We start from the raw sequence: 13,669 nt of genomic DNA, 5'->3' as shown, positions 1-13,669 counted from the left end.
TGTGAAGCTTTTGAGGGCCTGCTTTCTTGTTCCTAGTGTTGAGGTTTACAAGGGGTAATTCCCTGGTCATATATGGTCTTCCTCAAATAAAAAGGAGCATTTGAAATTGATAGGTGCTGGTGTTTTTGTAGGGCCTCTTCATGCATTAGATGAGAGAAACGTTCCCATTTCACCATTCTGTGTCACCATGGGCCAAAGCAGACAGGGCGCAAATTGTGGCTCAACGTAAAACGTGTGCTCATGTAGCCCCAGTTTGGATCAGGGCCACACAGGAAGGGGAAACAGGAGACTTAACTCTTCCACTCCCACTGGCCTTGCAATGCTCCTGTTTAAGGGGGGGGCGTCCTCTAAAAATCTGTATTTTCCCCTTTAAAATGCTAATAAAAGGACAGGGAGACTGGTTTTAGTTAGCAAAACTGAACAGGGTTGGAGGTGAAGAATTACCCCCCCCCCCCGCTTCCTGAGCAGACTCGTAATTGTGCTTGGGCACAGTTCCCCCTTTCTCAAGCGGACTGAGATCCGTAATCTTTGTTACTTCTGTTTTGGCCCTGCAACCCTTGTAATGTGTAGAGGGGAGATGGGGGTCTGGTAACTTGAAGCGTGCCCACATTTTAATGGTGCAAACGGTAGCCCCTGCGGTCACACTGACCGCTGGTTGATCAGACTTGCTTGCCCTTCACAGATTACGGCGCTTGATGAGGGCTTTGTTGCTCCTACAGTGAAAGCGTCGTTCTTAGTGGAGTGGAACTGCAGAGCTGGCAACTTTGGCTCATAACATTGGGCTGAACTTAATGGGCATGGTGAATGAGCTGAGAGCACTCGACACCATCATGTTGTCAAATGCAGAATGGGTGAAGGCCCAATCGGTGCCTGGATGGGAGGCCATTGGGAGTGCCCATCAACCCTTCTGAGCTTTCTAAAAGGAAGAGTTAAAGGTCCCCTTGAGAGGTGTGACTGTATTTAATTATGCCTCTGTGTGAGCACATACGAAGTAAGGGTTGTTGAGCTTTCCCACTACGATTCCTCTTGCTAAGAACATAAGAAAGGCCAGGCTGGATCAGACCAAGGCCCATCAAGTCCAGCAGTCTGTTCACACAGTGGCCAACCAGGTGCCTCTAGGAAGCCACAAACGAGACGACAGCAGCAGCATTTATCCTGCCTGTGTTCCACAGCACCTCATACAATAGGCATGCTCCTCTGATCCTGGAGAGAATAGGGATGCATCATGACTAGTATCCATTTTGACTAGTAGGCATGGATAGCCCTTTCCTCCATGAACATGTCCACTCCCCTCTTCAAGCCTTCCAAGTTGGCAGCCATCACCACATCCTGGGGCAGGGAGTCCCACAGCTTAAGTATGTGAAGGAGCATCAGGCCATACAAGTGTGGGCAGCACGCATAAATCATCGTCTGTACACCTCTGCGCTTCATACTCTGCTTTTGATGCCAAGAGTTCCCTGGCATCTGAATCCTAGCATTAGGCCTGGCCTGGCTCTTGAAAAGGCTGCGCCTTCCTGCCCCGTGCCAGTTGACGCTGGCAGGGCGGAGCCCGGCCTCCTTAACAGCCCAGTTCCTTTCTCTCCAGCTGCAACTGCAACTCCTCCATGCCGCGTCCGGTGAAAGTGGTGTCAGTGGGTGGCCAGAGTTACCTGAGTGCCATCTTGAGGTTCTTTGTGAAGCAGCTGGCCAACAAGACGTCGGACTGGCTGAGCTACATGAGGTTCCTCATCGTCCCACTAGGTAATGAGGCTGCTTAGTCTGTCTGGGTCTCCTGTTAAGGGGCTCATAAGTCCAGCATTTGGAACAGCTGCACAAAGGACCAAAAAGGAAACTGACGTTGGTTTTTCTAAATGGTTTTTATTTAGCGATTTTTATCTGATCTGCTGTTTTTTTATCTGTACCTGTTTTGTTTGGCTGACCTCAGTGGGATGGATTTTTCCCTGCTGCAGATAATTTGCTTCCTGCTTTGGCTTTCATGGTTGTTTTTCATTTTTGATGGTAGTTTAATCTTCTTGCTGTTCTGATTTGTTCTGATTTATTGTTCTGATTTCCTCAGTGGAACAGGCTTCCTTGGGAGGTGGTGAGCTCTCCTTCCCTGGAGGTTTTTAAGCAGAGGCTAGATGGCCATCTGTCAGCAAGACTGATTCTGTGACCATAAACAGATGATGAGAGGGAGGGCATCTTGGCCATCTTCTGGGCATGGAGTAGTGGTCACTGGGGGTGTGGGGGGAGGAGGTAGTTGTGAATTTCCTGCCTTGTGCAGGGGGTTGAACTAGATGACCCCAGTGGTCCCTTCCAACTCTAGGATTCTATGGCCATATCATGTCTAGTATCCCTTTTTACTAGTAGCCATGAATAGCCCTCTCATCCATGAACATGTCCACTCCCCTCTTCAAGCCTTCCAAGTTGGCAGCCATCACCACGTCCTGGGGCAGGGAGTTCCACAATTTAACTATGCGTTGTGTGAATAAATATTTCCTTTTATCTGTTTTGAATCTCTCACCCTCCAGCTTCAGCAGATGACCCCGCGTTCTGGTACTATGGGAGAGGGAGAAAAGCTTCTCCCTGTCCCCTCTCTCCATACCGTGCATAATTTTATAGACCTCTATCATGTCTCCCCTTAACTGCCTTCTTTCCAAACTAAACAGCCCTAAGCATCATGGTGCTTGATTGGCATGGCTTACGAAGGGGTACCGCAGACAGACCTTTCTCTTTTTCTACCCCCAGGTTCTCACCCTGTTGCAAAATATATGGGCTCCGTGGACAGCAGATACAGCAATATGTTTCAGGACTCTGCCTGGAGAGAACTTTTCGGTAAAGCTGAGCCCCCTGTGACAGGTAAGGAGGCGGCAGTCAATATGCAGTGGGTGGGAGAACCCCTTTGATAAAACCCTCACTGTTGTTGGCCGCCTCGATCAGGAAAGAGCGGGATAGAATTAAATAAATCCATAAATAAGTTTTGTCTTGCCAGATTATGGGCGTTACTCTTTATATCTGTGTTCCATGTAAATTAGAGGCAAACATCACCAAGATTCCCACATGTCTGCGCAGGGCCTTTGGTTCAGTGCAGTGTTCTAGCATGGCAAGTACGGTCCTGTCTCAGCCTCCTAGCTAGGGTTCATTGGGGCAATGCTGCTGCCGGCACTTGAAAACAAGCAGTACAGGATTGCCTTGGGAAGCCTTGGGAAGAGGGGGGCACCTTGTGCTGGAACTGGAAAACTCCAACGCCCAGTGAGTCATAGTTGGGGACTGCAACAGAAAACAAGAAGAGGAAGAGAAGGTTTTTATACCCTGCTTTTCCTCTACTTTAAGGAGTCTCAAAGCGCTTACAATCTCCTTCCCTTCCCCACAACAAAACATCCTGTGGGTTAGGCGGGGCTGAGAGAATTCGGAGAGAACTGTGACAGGCCCAAGGTCACCCCAGCAGGCTTCAAATGGAGAAGCGGGGAATCAGACCCGGTTCTCCAGATTAGAGTCCACCGCTCTTAACCCCTACACTGTGCTGGCTCTCAAACAAAATTTATTGGATGTTTTTTTGTAGGAAAAGGTAATAGCTTTTAGCACTGATTGCTGCATCAAGATGAGGTCCATGTTTCTGCTCGTATGTCCTTTTGTAGGACTGAACTCTGCCCTTGGTGTTCTTCCCCTCTGCCTGTGGGAGGGGGTGGATAGTACCCAGAGGACAGAGCCCCTGCCTTGCATGGAGGCTCAGTCCAGGTTGCGTCCCAGGTTCAGTTCAGTCCTGTCGCTTCCAGTTTGAGACGGACGTGTGGTGGGTGCCGAACGAGAAGCTTCTCTGCTGGAGTGAGCTCGGCAGTCTGTCTGACTTTGGTAGGGCGGCTTGATGTGTTGTCCAGGGGCGGTCTTGGAGGGGAAATGGCCCTGGAGGGAGTCGAGCCGAGGATCCCCTGCGGTGCTCCAGGCCGGCACTTCAGGAGCCGCTGGCCCCAGCAGCACCGCTGCGGCGCATCGGCTCACTCATCACTTCCTCCCACAAGGTAGCAGCGATGCAGGAGGAGGCGTTGCAGGAGTGAGCTGGCACTGCTGAGAACCACTGCCCAATAAAAGGCCTGAGCCAAACGGCCCCTGGGGTGTCGGGAGAGCTGCTGGGCTTTGGCTCTTCTTGCTTCTGGCCCCCAGTGCCCCCCCCCCAGGAAATGAAGCTGCCTTCTACTGAATCAGACCCTCGGTCCATCAAAGTCAGTATTGTCTACTCATACCGGCAGCAGCTCTCCAGGGTCTCAGGCAGGGGTCTTTCATATCACCTACTTTCCTAGTCCCTTTAACTGGAGATAGCGGGGATTGAACCTGGGACCTTCTGCATGCCAAGCAGATGCTCTACCACTGAGCCACAGCCCCTCCCCATGGCTTTCCAGGGTCTCAGGCAGAGGTCTTTCACATCACCTACTTGCCTGGTCCCTTTAAGAGGAGATGCCGGGAATTGAACCTTGGACCTTCTGCATGCCAAGTGGATGCTCTACCACTGAGCCACAGCCCCTCCCCGTATCCATTTAATGACCAGGCCACCCCTGGCATTGGCCCTCCTTCCAGGCCGCCACCTCTCTGGTATGAAGGTTGTTTTACCTCGTTTCCAATTCCAACGCCACACGTGGCTTTGAGAGCCTCAACACCCTCTCCCTTTTGGGCTGTGTCCTTCCCCAGAGCCTTTCGATGTGGTTGGCCGGATCTCGCAGTACGTGAGCGGAGCAAACGTCACCCACCAGTTGCCCGTGGCCGAGGCGATGCTGACCTGCAAACACAAATTGTAAGTCCTTTTCCTCCATCGGTTGATTTAAAGGGGTGAGCTGATGAGGGCTGCCTTGGCCAGTAAGGTTAGCAAAAGCCAGCAGAGGGTCAGCTGTGACAGCAGCTATCTGTGTTTATTAAAATGTAGCTGAGGATGCCGGACTGCAGTTGGTGTGGGCATTTCATACGGTGAGCATAGCTTTCCTGAAGTGGTTTCCAAACTCCTGCCATTTCTTTCCCCAAACAAAGCAAACATCCCTCTCCCCCAAATACAGTCCAGGAGTAAAGTTTGTGGCTCTGTGGACCAGTATGAATGTAAGATACTAAACAAAAGTGTTGCGGCTTCTGCGCAGTGCCCCATGTGTTACTGCACAGAAGACCACTCGATAGGCATACGTGACAGGTAAGAGCAGCTCTGTTTTCCAGCTCAGGTAAAATGGGAAAGAACGTGTGAAGCCCTTGCCCTTCTCATAACTTGTCCTCCTTTTCTGTCTTTCCTGCTGATTTAGATTTTCACTGCTGCTTTCTTTTTCCCCACAGCCAAGATGAAGATTCTTACCAGAAGTTCATCCCTTTCATTGGGGTAAGGGGTTCTCCATTTCTTGAATATTCCACTTCCCTAATGTGTACTTAGTTTACAATGGAGGGGGTTGCATTTAATATATAAAATTCAATCTACTGGCTACAATTTGTAAATAAAATCAATTGTCAGAACGGGAGCGTGTGCTTCTCTGGCTTGCATTGAGAGGACCCCAATGCCTGAGTTTCATACCTCCTTATTGGAGGGTGTCATGTTTTGCCCCCAAAGCCCTTGTTCGTAAAAAATTTTTCCTTGGAATCTGCCAAGATCCCCTCAGGATCTCTCTTCTGGGTAGTAGCGGGGCCTTTCCTATGATGGCCCATTGATTTTGGCGCTCATCTCCCCAGCTGCTTGCCTGGTATCAGTCCTTTGTTTTCTTACTGTCCTGATTTTTTTTAAAACTGTTTTTACTTTCTGGGCTGAAAAGAAAGAGCCCCGTGGCACAGAGTGGTAAGCTGCAGTACTGCAGTCCAAGCTCTGCTCACGACCTGAGTTCGATCCCGACGGAAGTCAGTTTCAGGTAGCCGGCTCAAGGCTGACTCAGCCTTCCATCTGTACGAGGTTGGTAAAACGAGTACCCAGCTTGCTGGGGGTAAAGTGGGGAAGGCAATGACAAACCACCCTGTAAACATAGTCTGCCTAGTAAACGCCAGGAGGTAACATCACCCTGTGGGTCAGTAATGACCCGGTGCTTGCACAGGGGACTACCTTTACCTTTGTTTTGTTTTGTTTTGTTTTGACATTTTATCATTGCTTGGCTTATGCCATTTTGTCATTGCTTGGCTTATCATTTTGGGAGCGGTGGACTCTGATCTGGAGAATTGGGTTTGATTCCCCACTCTTCCACATGAGCGGCGGACACTAATCTGGTTAACTGGATTTGTTTCCCCACTCCTATGCATGAAGCCAGCTGGGTGACCTTGGGCTAGTCACAGCTCTCTTAGAACTCTCTCAGCCCCACCTACCTCACAAGGGGTGTCTGTTGTGGGAAGGGGACGAGAAGGTGATTGTAAGCCAGTTTATTCTCCCTTAAGTGGTATAGAAAGTCGGCATAGAAAAACCAATTCTTCTTCTTTTATTGAAAATTGTTTATTTTGTTGTTGAGAATGGAAGCCGCATTTAAGAGACCGTCTGTTGAGAGCTGAAGATATATCTATATATAGATATACAAAAATAAATGCTTGGTGATCTAATCAGATACGCCAGAAATGCTGTCATTCCTCAGGATCCTTCTTTTTATAGCATGTGGGGCCATTGGTCTCTCTGTATCTGGAGAAGGAATTGCATTTGGGAAGGAAAGCAGCATTTTTTAAACATCCCACATCAATGTTAACTGCCAAGAGCCATCTTTTTTGCGTTAATATCACCTTTCTTTTTGACCGACCACGGGTAGCAGCAGCAGCTCTGCTAAGTGGTTCCTGGTTCCTCCCCCCCACCCCACCCCTGACAACGAGCGGAGGTTGTGGCCAACATTCAGATGCGATAATATTAAATCAGGCTCCATTTGCTGGTGCTAAATTTATCTTTCTGGATTGAGTGCTTTTGATTACGGACTTGGCCGGAAGCCCAGCCTGAGCCCAGCCGCTGATGGGTGCCGAAGCCACAAACGACTGAGAGCAGGGCATCCTGTGTCGATACGCCTCACAATGGCGTCTCCTCTCAGCCTGGCTCTTTTTTTAATACTCGCTCGGCTCTCCCTGAAGCCAGGCAAAGAGCGAGATGTTGACCGGCTCATCTGCTCGTCACCTGTGCAAGTGGAAGGGCGGGGACAGCTTCCAGAAGCTGGGATTTCCTCTCTCTGCATCCCTGCCAATTGGACGCTTCAGTGCCTCTGGTGCAAACCACGATCTGTGTACCCGCTTGAGATGGTGGTGTCACATCCTAGTTTATGACCAGTCCTTAGCTGCTGATTAGGTATTCAGGTGTACCCCTCTTGTAGCATTCGGCTTTTCTGATCACAACACTTAGAAAGATTATGAACTGAAAATTCCCCAGAACTCTGCTTTGGGGGTCATTCACAGCTCCATAGTTTTTTCCTGTCATCACCATTCTCTTCCCTCCCCCCCCCCAAAAAAAACACCTAACCTCCGCCTAAGGAAAAAAGCACTTATAAAGCAATAATAATAAAGTACTTTATCATTTCATTCCTGGAGGCCAAGTCCTATGAGGAAAGATTGAAGGAGCTGAGAGGGGATCTGATAACCATTTTCAAGTACTTGAAGGGCTGCCATATAGAGGAGGGTGCCAAGTTTTCTGTTGCCCCAGAAGGTCGGACCAGAACCAACGGGTGGAAATTAAATCAAAAGAGTTTCTGTCTAGACATTAGGATGAATTTTCTAACAGTTAGAGCGGTTCTTCAGTGAAACAGGCTTCCTCGGGAGGTGGTGAGCTCTCCTTCCCTGGAGGTTTTTAAGCAGAGGCTAGATGGCCATCTGTCAGCAATGCTGATTCTGTGACCTTAGGCAGATCGTGAGAGGGAGGGCATCTTGGCCATCTTCTGGGCATGGAGTAGGGGGTCACTGGGGCTGTGGAGGGGGAGGTAGTTTGGAATTTCCTGCATTGTGTAGGAGGTTGGACTAGATGACCCTGGTGATCCCTTCCAACTCTGTGATTCTGTGTGTGTGTGTGTTAAGTGCCTTCAAGTCGCTTCCGACTCATGGCGACCCTATGAATGAAAGTCCTCCAAAATGTCCTATCTTTGACAGCCTTACTCAGATCTTGCAAATTGAGGGCTGTGGTTTCCTTTATTGAGTCAGTCCATCTCTTGTTGGGTCTTCCTCTTTTCCTGCTGCCCTCAACTTTTCCTACCATGACTGTATTTTCCAATGACTCTTGTCGTCTCATGATGTGACCAAAATATGATAGCCTCCGTTTAGTCATTTTAGCTTCTAGGGTCAGTTCAGGCTTGATTTGATCTGTAACCCACTGATTTGTTTTTTTGGCAGTCCACGGTATCCGTAACACTCTCTTCAACACCACATTTCAGAGGAAGCTATTTTCTTCCTATCAGCTTTCTTCACTGTCCAGCTTTCACACCCATACATAGTAATAGGAAATACGATGGCATGAATTAATGTAGTCTTGGTGGCCAGTGACACATCCTTACACTTCAAAATCTTTTCTAGCTCCCTCATGGTTGCTCTTCCTAGTCTCAATCTCCTAATTTCTTGGCTGCAGACTCCCTTTTGGTTGATGGTGGAGCCAAGGAATAGAAAGTCTTCAACAATTTCAATTTCCTCATTGTCAACCTTAGAGTTGTATAATTCTCCTGTATTTCTCTGATTCTATGATTCCTAAAACATTCAATTCCTGCTAGCTATCATGCCAAGCTCCCAAGTTGTTGCACGCAAGAATAATGCAAAGAGAGACACTGTCCTTCAGTGTTACTCCTCTGAAGATGCCTGCCACAGCTGCTGGCGCAACATCAGGAAACAAAATACCAAGACCACGGTCACAGAGCCCGGATAACCTACAAGAACCAATGCAAAGAGTGTTCCTAATTTTTGACCCAGAGTGTTCCTGCCACTTGCTAGTGTGACCTTGAAGTAAATGCCGAGTATGCTGGCCGCTGGGGGTCACTCTTTCCCTGCGAAGGAATGAGCTTGCCTAGCAGGAAAAGCTGTATTTTTTTTTTTAAGCAGCAGCTCTGAACTGTAAAAAGCACCGGGGAAATCTGAGTCAACCTGAGTCAGGTGAGTGGGGGTGACTCAGCACTGCTGTGTCCCATGAGCGCACCCTAAACCCACTGACTCAGCGGCAGCCAATTAAGGTAATTCACAGTGGGTAGCCGTTTTAGTCTGTCTGCAGTAGTAGAAAAGAGCAAGAGTCCAGTAGCACCTTAAAGACTAACAAAAATATTTTCTGGCAGGGTATGAGCTTTCGTGAGCCACAGCTCACTTCTTCAGATACAGCTAGAATGTGAATCCATCTGTCTTTAAGTAGAGGAGAGTGAATTCAGACAAGCATTAGTATGTAAATGTTAACAGTATGTAAATGTGAATAGCAGGCGTGATGGGATTAGGTGTGGTATGCAGAAGAGTCTGTGATGTCCAGGGGAGAGATGGGTGTGGAGAAATCAGCATTGGTAATGAGCCATGAATGCAAGGTCTTTATTCAGCCCAGGTAAATGCATTGTCTTTAGTTGGAATATCAACTGTAATTCAGCAGTTTCTCTTTCCAATCTCCCTTTGAAATTCCTTTGTAAGAGAACTGTCACTCTTAAATCTGCAACAGAATGTTCTGGAAGGTTGAAATGTTCTCCCACTGGTTTTTGAATATTGTGGTTTCTGATGTCAGACTTATGTCCATTTAATCTTTGTCTAAGAGATTGACCTGTTTGTCCAATGCAGATTGTGGAAGGGCATTGCTGGCATGTGATGGCATAAATCACATTAGAAGATGAGCAGGAATATGAACCTGAGATAGTATGGCTGACATTGGTGGTCCACTATTCATTCTCCTGGACTTAACAGAGATCTGGGATTCCTGTCTCATTGCCAGTGCTGATGTCTCCATGCCTACTACCCCTCTGTATATCACACTTAACCCAATCACACCTGCTAATGTCATTTACTTGCTTTCGACATTTGCATTGCCATTGTGTGTCTAATTCACTCATCTTTACTTAAGGACAGATGGACTCACATTCTACGGTATCTGAAGAAGTGAGCTGTGGCTCACGAAAGCTCATACCCTGCCAGAAATTCTGTTAGTCTTTAAGGTGCTACTGGACTCTGGCTCTTTTCTACTGTTGGTCTTCCTTTATGACATTGTCTTGCAGGTTTCTGGGTAGGTTTTGCAACTTACCCTTGAATAGAGGCCTATGCCCTGACCCGGACAGCCCAGGTTATCCTGATCTCATCAGATCTCGGAAGCTAAGCAGGGTCAGCCCTGGCTAGTATGTGGATGGGAGACCATCGAGGAAGTCCAGGGTCATGATGCAGAGGCAGACAGTGGCAAACCACCTCTGAATGTCTTGCCTTGAAAACCCTTTGTGGTCGACCTAAGTCAGCTGTGATTTGACGGCAAAAAAAGAGAGGCTTGAAGTCAGTGTCTAAGTGATCATTGTGCACCCCCCACTTATCTGACATGGCACGTCCATTCTCCCTTTGGCTGTGGTCTGCCCTTAATGCTCAGTTAACAGGCAAACCTCTGTAGTTGCCAGTTGTGGGATTTTAGTAGTGGGCATCAAACGCAGTGCTGTTAGGATCCCAGGTTTCATTAAGGCCCTGAATAAGGAAGCAAAAAGGGTCTTAGAAGAACATGCCTCTCTTGCTTCTGGTCCTTCACTTCTTTTAAAACGTGGATAAGCTTTGAGTGGATAAGGCTGTTGAGCAGAGGTGCCCCCTGTGTTTGCAGTAGACTTTAATGCAGTTGACATTGAGTCGGGGCTGGGCAGGCCAGAGCTTACTGAAGCCTGTTCCTTCAAGCCAAACTTTTCGAGACTTGTTTTTAGAGGCTGCGTTTGAGCCAGAGCCTGAAGAGCGCTGGACAGCTCCTTGGAAGGTGGGGTGCCAGGGTCTTGCTATTTATCCTAGGCCTGACCAATCCAGACGCCTCGTGTTGACTGCCAGTCATGGGCGCCGATGTTGAATGTAGCTTAGTGAGCCCCTAGCTCCCAGCCTTTGGCTGCACGAGGTTCTTTGGCTCAAGCCCCAGAGTTTTTGACAGGTGCAAGTAAATACAGGACTGGTGAGGGACAGGTTGGCAAAGCTGGCCCAAAGTAGGAGGATGGGGAGGGGTTGTGGCTCAGTGGTAGAGGCTCTGCTTGGCATGCAGAACGACCCAGGTTCAATCCTTGGCATCTCCAGTTAAAAGGACTAGGCAAGTAGGTGATGTGAAAGACTCTGCCTGAAACCCTGGAGAGCCGCTGCCCGTCTGAGTAGATAATACTGACTTTGATGGACCGAGGGTCTGATTCAGTATAAGGCAGCTTCATGTGTTCATGTGACATACAACATGTGCCATGTTTTTCATGATAGTGCAGAAAAGATCGAGTTTCAGCTGCCCCCCCCCTTCCCTCCATCTCAAGGTTCACCTTCCAGAGACTGTTGCTGAGACCCTCCTTCATCGTGCCCGATGTTAGGTCCATTCATAAAGCACTCTTGTGCATTATGATGTTTTAATTGTCTTTGTCACGTAACCCACTTTGATTCCACTCATCGTGAAAAACAGTGTGATAAATACAGGAAATGAAGAATGAATGAGATCAAGTCGCCCTGCCATGGAAAGGGCAGAGGCGTTGATTTCCACCTGGCAATAAATTATTTGCCACGATTTGTTCCAGAAGCCTTTCACTGTTGTTGTTGTTTCCCTCCCTGTGTTTCAGGTGGTTAAAGTGGGACTCATTGAAGATTCTCCTGCGGCTATAGGTACGATTGCACCACCTGGCTTGGAGCACTGCGGGGGTACCTTTGGACCCGCCTGGATTTTAAACTGCTTCCTCCCGAGCACGAAATGGCAGTTTAGCTAGTATTGACCTGGAAATGGTTGGCCCTGCCTTGCAAAGAGGATAAAACCTGTGCTTTCCTGCTGGGCTAGAGCTACAAGTATAAGTTGGTGCTTTTCAAATTGTGGGTGTGGGGGGCACTAGAGTGCTGCTGCAATGGGGGCTGGAATATTGCCTGGGGGGGAAACCCAGCCACTTAGGTACATCCCTTCGCTTAAGCTGACAGGCGGGAGGGAATCCTAGCAGTAGCTCCATGGCTGAGGCCAGTCCCTGAATGACCAGGCAAAGGTGGACATGAGGGCCACCAGATGGCAGTAGTAACTTGAGCTATCACGTGACTGCAGTGGGGACGTTTGCCCATTGGTCTGGGAGTTGATCACAAGCGTGTGTGTGTGTGTTTAATGGAAGAATAAGGCGGGCCTCCAATTTCAGTCCAGGGGGGAAAAAGCCATCCCCAGGGTTGTCAGCTCCAGGTTGGGAAATAGCTGGAGATATTGGGGAGTGGAGCCTGAGGAAGGTGGGACTTGGGGAGGGCCTTCAATAAGCCATAATGCCATAGAGTCCACCTTCCAAAGCAGCCATTTTTTTCAGGGGAACTGATCTCTGTCGCCTGGACATCAGTTGTAATCCCAGGAGCTCTCCAGCCGCCACCTGGAGGATGGCAACCCAAGCCACGCCTCGTATATGAAATGTTTAGAAACCCATTTCAGTCTTGCTTCCTTTCTTGAGTTCCCCCCATATGTGCTCTCCTGAGACCGAGGGCCATGGCCTGGGCACTGATGATGCTGTTTACACAGAAACTGCCATGAACAGTGAACGACACCTGCTGGCTTCTCTTTGTCCCTCCCCGGCCAAAGCCTCATGCCCTCCTTCCTTTGCAGGGGATGGAGACGATTCTCCCGTCATCAGCCTCACCGTGCCCTCCACCTCTCCCCCCTCTACCTCCGGCCTCGCCAGGGACGTCTCTGCCACTCCTCCGTCGTCTCCTTCTATGACAAGTGGGCTGGCGGTCATGGGGTAAGTCTAAAGCAAACAAAAGAAAAGAAAAAACAGTGAAACTATAATTACAACACTATTGGTTGAGGGCTTAATATTTGTAGCAAGTTCTCATTACACACACACACACACACACACACACACACATATATATATATATATATACACATATACACTTTTTTCCTTTTGATTACAGGTATAAAAAGAGTACAATAACAGCATAGGTGGTTAATACATTTAGAAACGAAAAGAAGAGGAAGGGTCATTATAACTTTAATTTATTTTCCATAATATTTGAAATGGTTTAGATGCATGTTGAATTTCTTTCTGGTTTGTATGTGAGATGAAATCATGACATATTTCATAAAAATCCAATATATTATCATTGCCTTGAATAACTCTAAGTTAATGCGTCAATTTTTCTACTCCCACCATTAATGAGCTTGCCAGGAGTTGGCGGTGGGGGGTCACACACTCCCTCAATGCCTCAATTCCCCCCCCCCTTTGGTCAGGTAACCTTCCCACTCAGAGCTTAAGGTGCTTAGCAATACAACACTAGTTTACATTCTCCTTCCCTTCTCTCCCGCATCGCAGGTCCCCCAATAGCCCCTACGGTGACGTCATTGGGCTGCAGGTGGATTATTGGCTCGCCCAGCCCATCGAGAAGAAGAAGGAAGGGGAAAAGAAGGATGCCAGCTCTAAAAACACTCTCAAGAGTGTCTTCCGCTCAGTGCAGGTGTCACGGCTTCCAAATAGTGGGGAAACCCAGCTCTCTGGGACCATGGCCATGACCGTCGTCACCAAAGAGAAGAATAAGAAAGGTGGGTTGTTGCTGCTGGGGTGGGTGGGGGCCGGAGAAGGGAGGTTGGGCCTTGATGATGACAGCCAAGGGCCGAGCT

At 48.5% G+C, this 13,669-nt stretch overlaps 1 protein-coding gene across 2 annotated transcripts in view; it reads left to right on the top strand.

Moving 5' to 3' along the window:
* Positions 1-13,669, top strand: part of PACS1 (phosphofurin acidic cluster sorting protein 1) — a 119,065-nt gene that overhangs the window by 103,263 nt on the left and 2,133 nt on the right. For both annotated transcript variants that reach the window (XM_056852403.1, XM_056852404.1), the window contains exons 16-22: positions 1,586-1,740; positions 2,728-2,838; positions 4,663-4,765; positions 5,287-5,329; positions 11,655-11,697; positions 12,656-12,791; positions 13,365-13,591. In XM_056852403.1, the coding sequence (XP_056708381.1) occupies positions 1,586-1,740; positions 2,728-2,838; positions 4,663-4,765; positions 5,287-5,329; positions 11,655-11,697; positions 12,656-12,791; positions 13,365-13,591 (818 nt within the window). The remainder of the gene's footprint in view (positions 1-1,585; positions 1,741-2,727; positions 2,839-4,662; positions 4,766-5,286; positions 5,330-11,654; positions 11,698-12,655; positions 12,792-13,364; positions 13,592-13,669) is intronic.

The sequence above is a fragment of the Euleptes europaea genome, chromosome 7 (assembly GCF_029931775.1).
Source record: "Euleptes europaea isolate rEulEur1 chromosome 7, rEulEur1.hap1, whole genome shotgun sequence".
Classification (NCBI taxonomy): domain Eukaryota; kingdom Metazoa; phylum Chordata; class Lepidosauria; order Squamata; family Sphaerodactylidae; genus Euleptes; species Euleptes europaea.
Note: the sequence above shows the minus strand (reverse complement) of the source record. Positions and strands in the feature narration are given on the sequence as shown.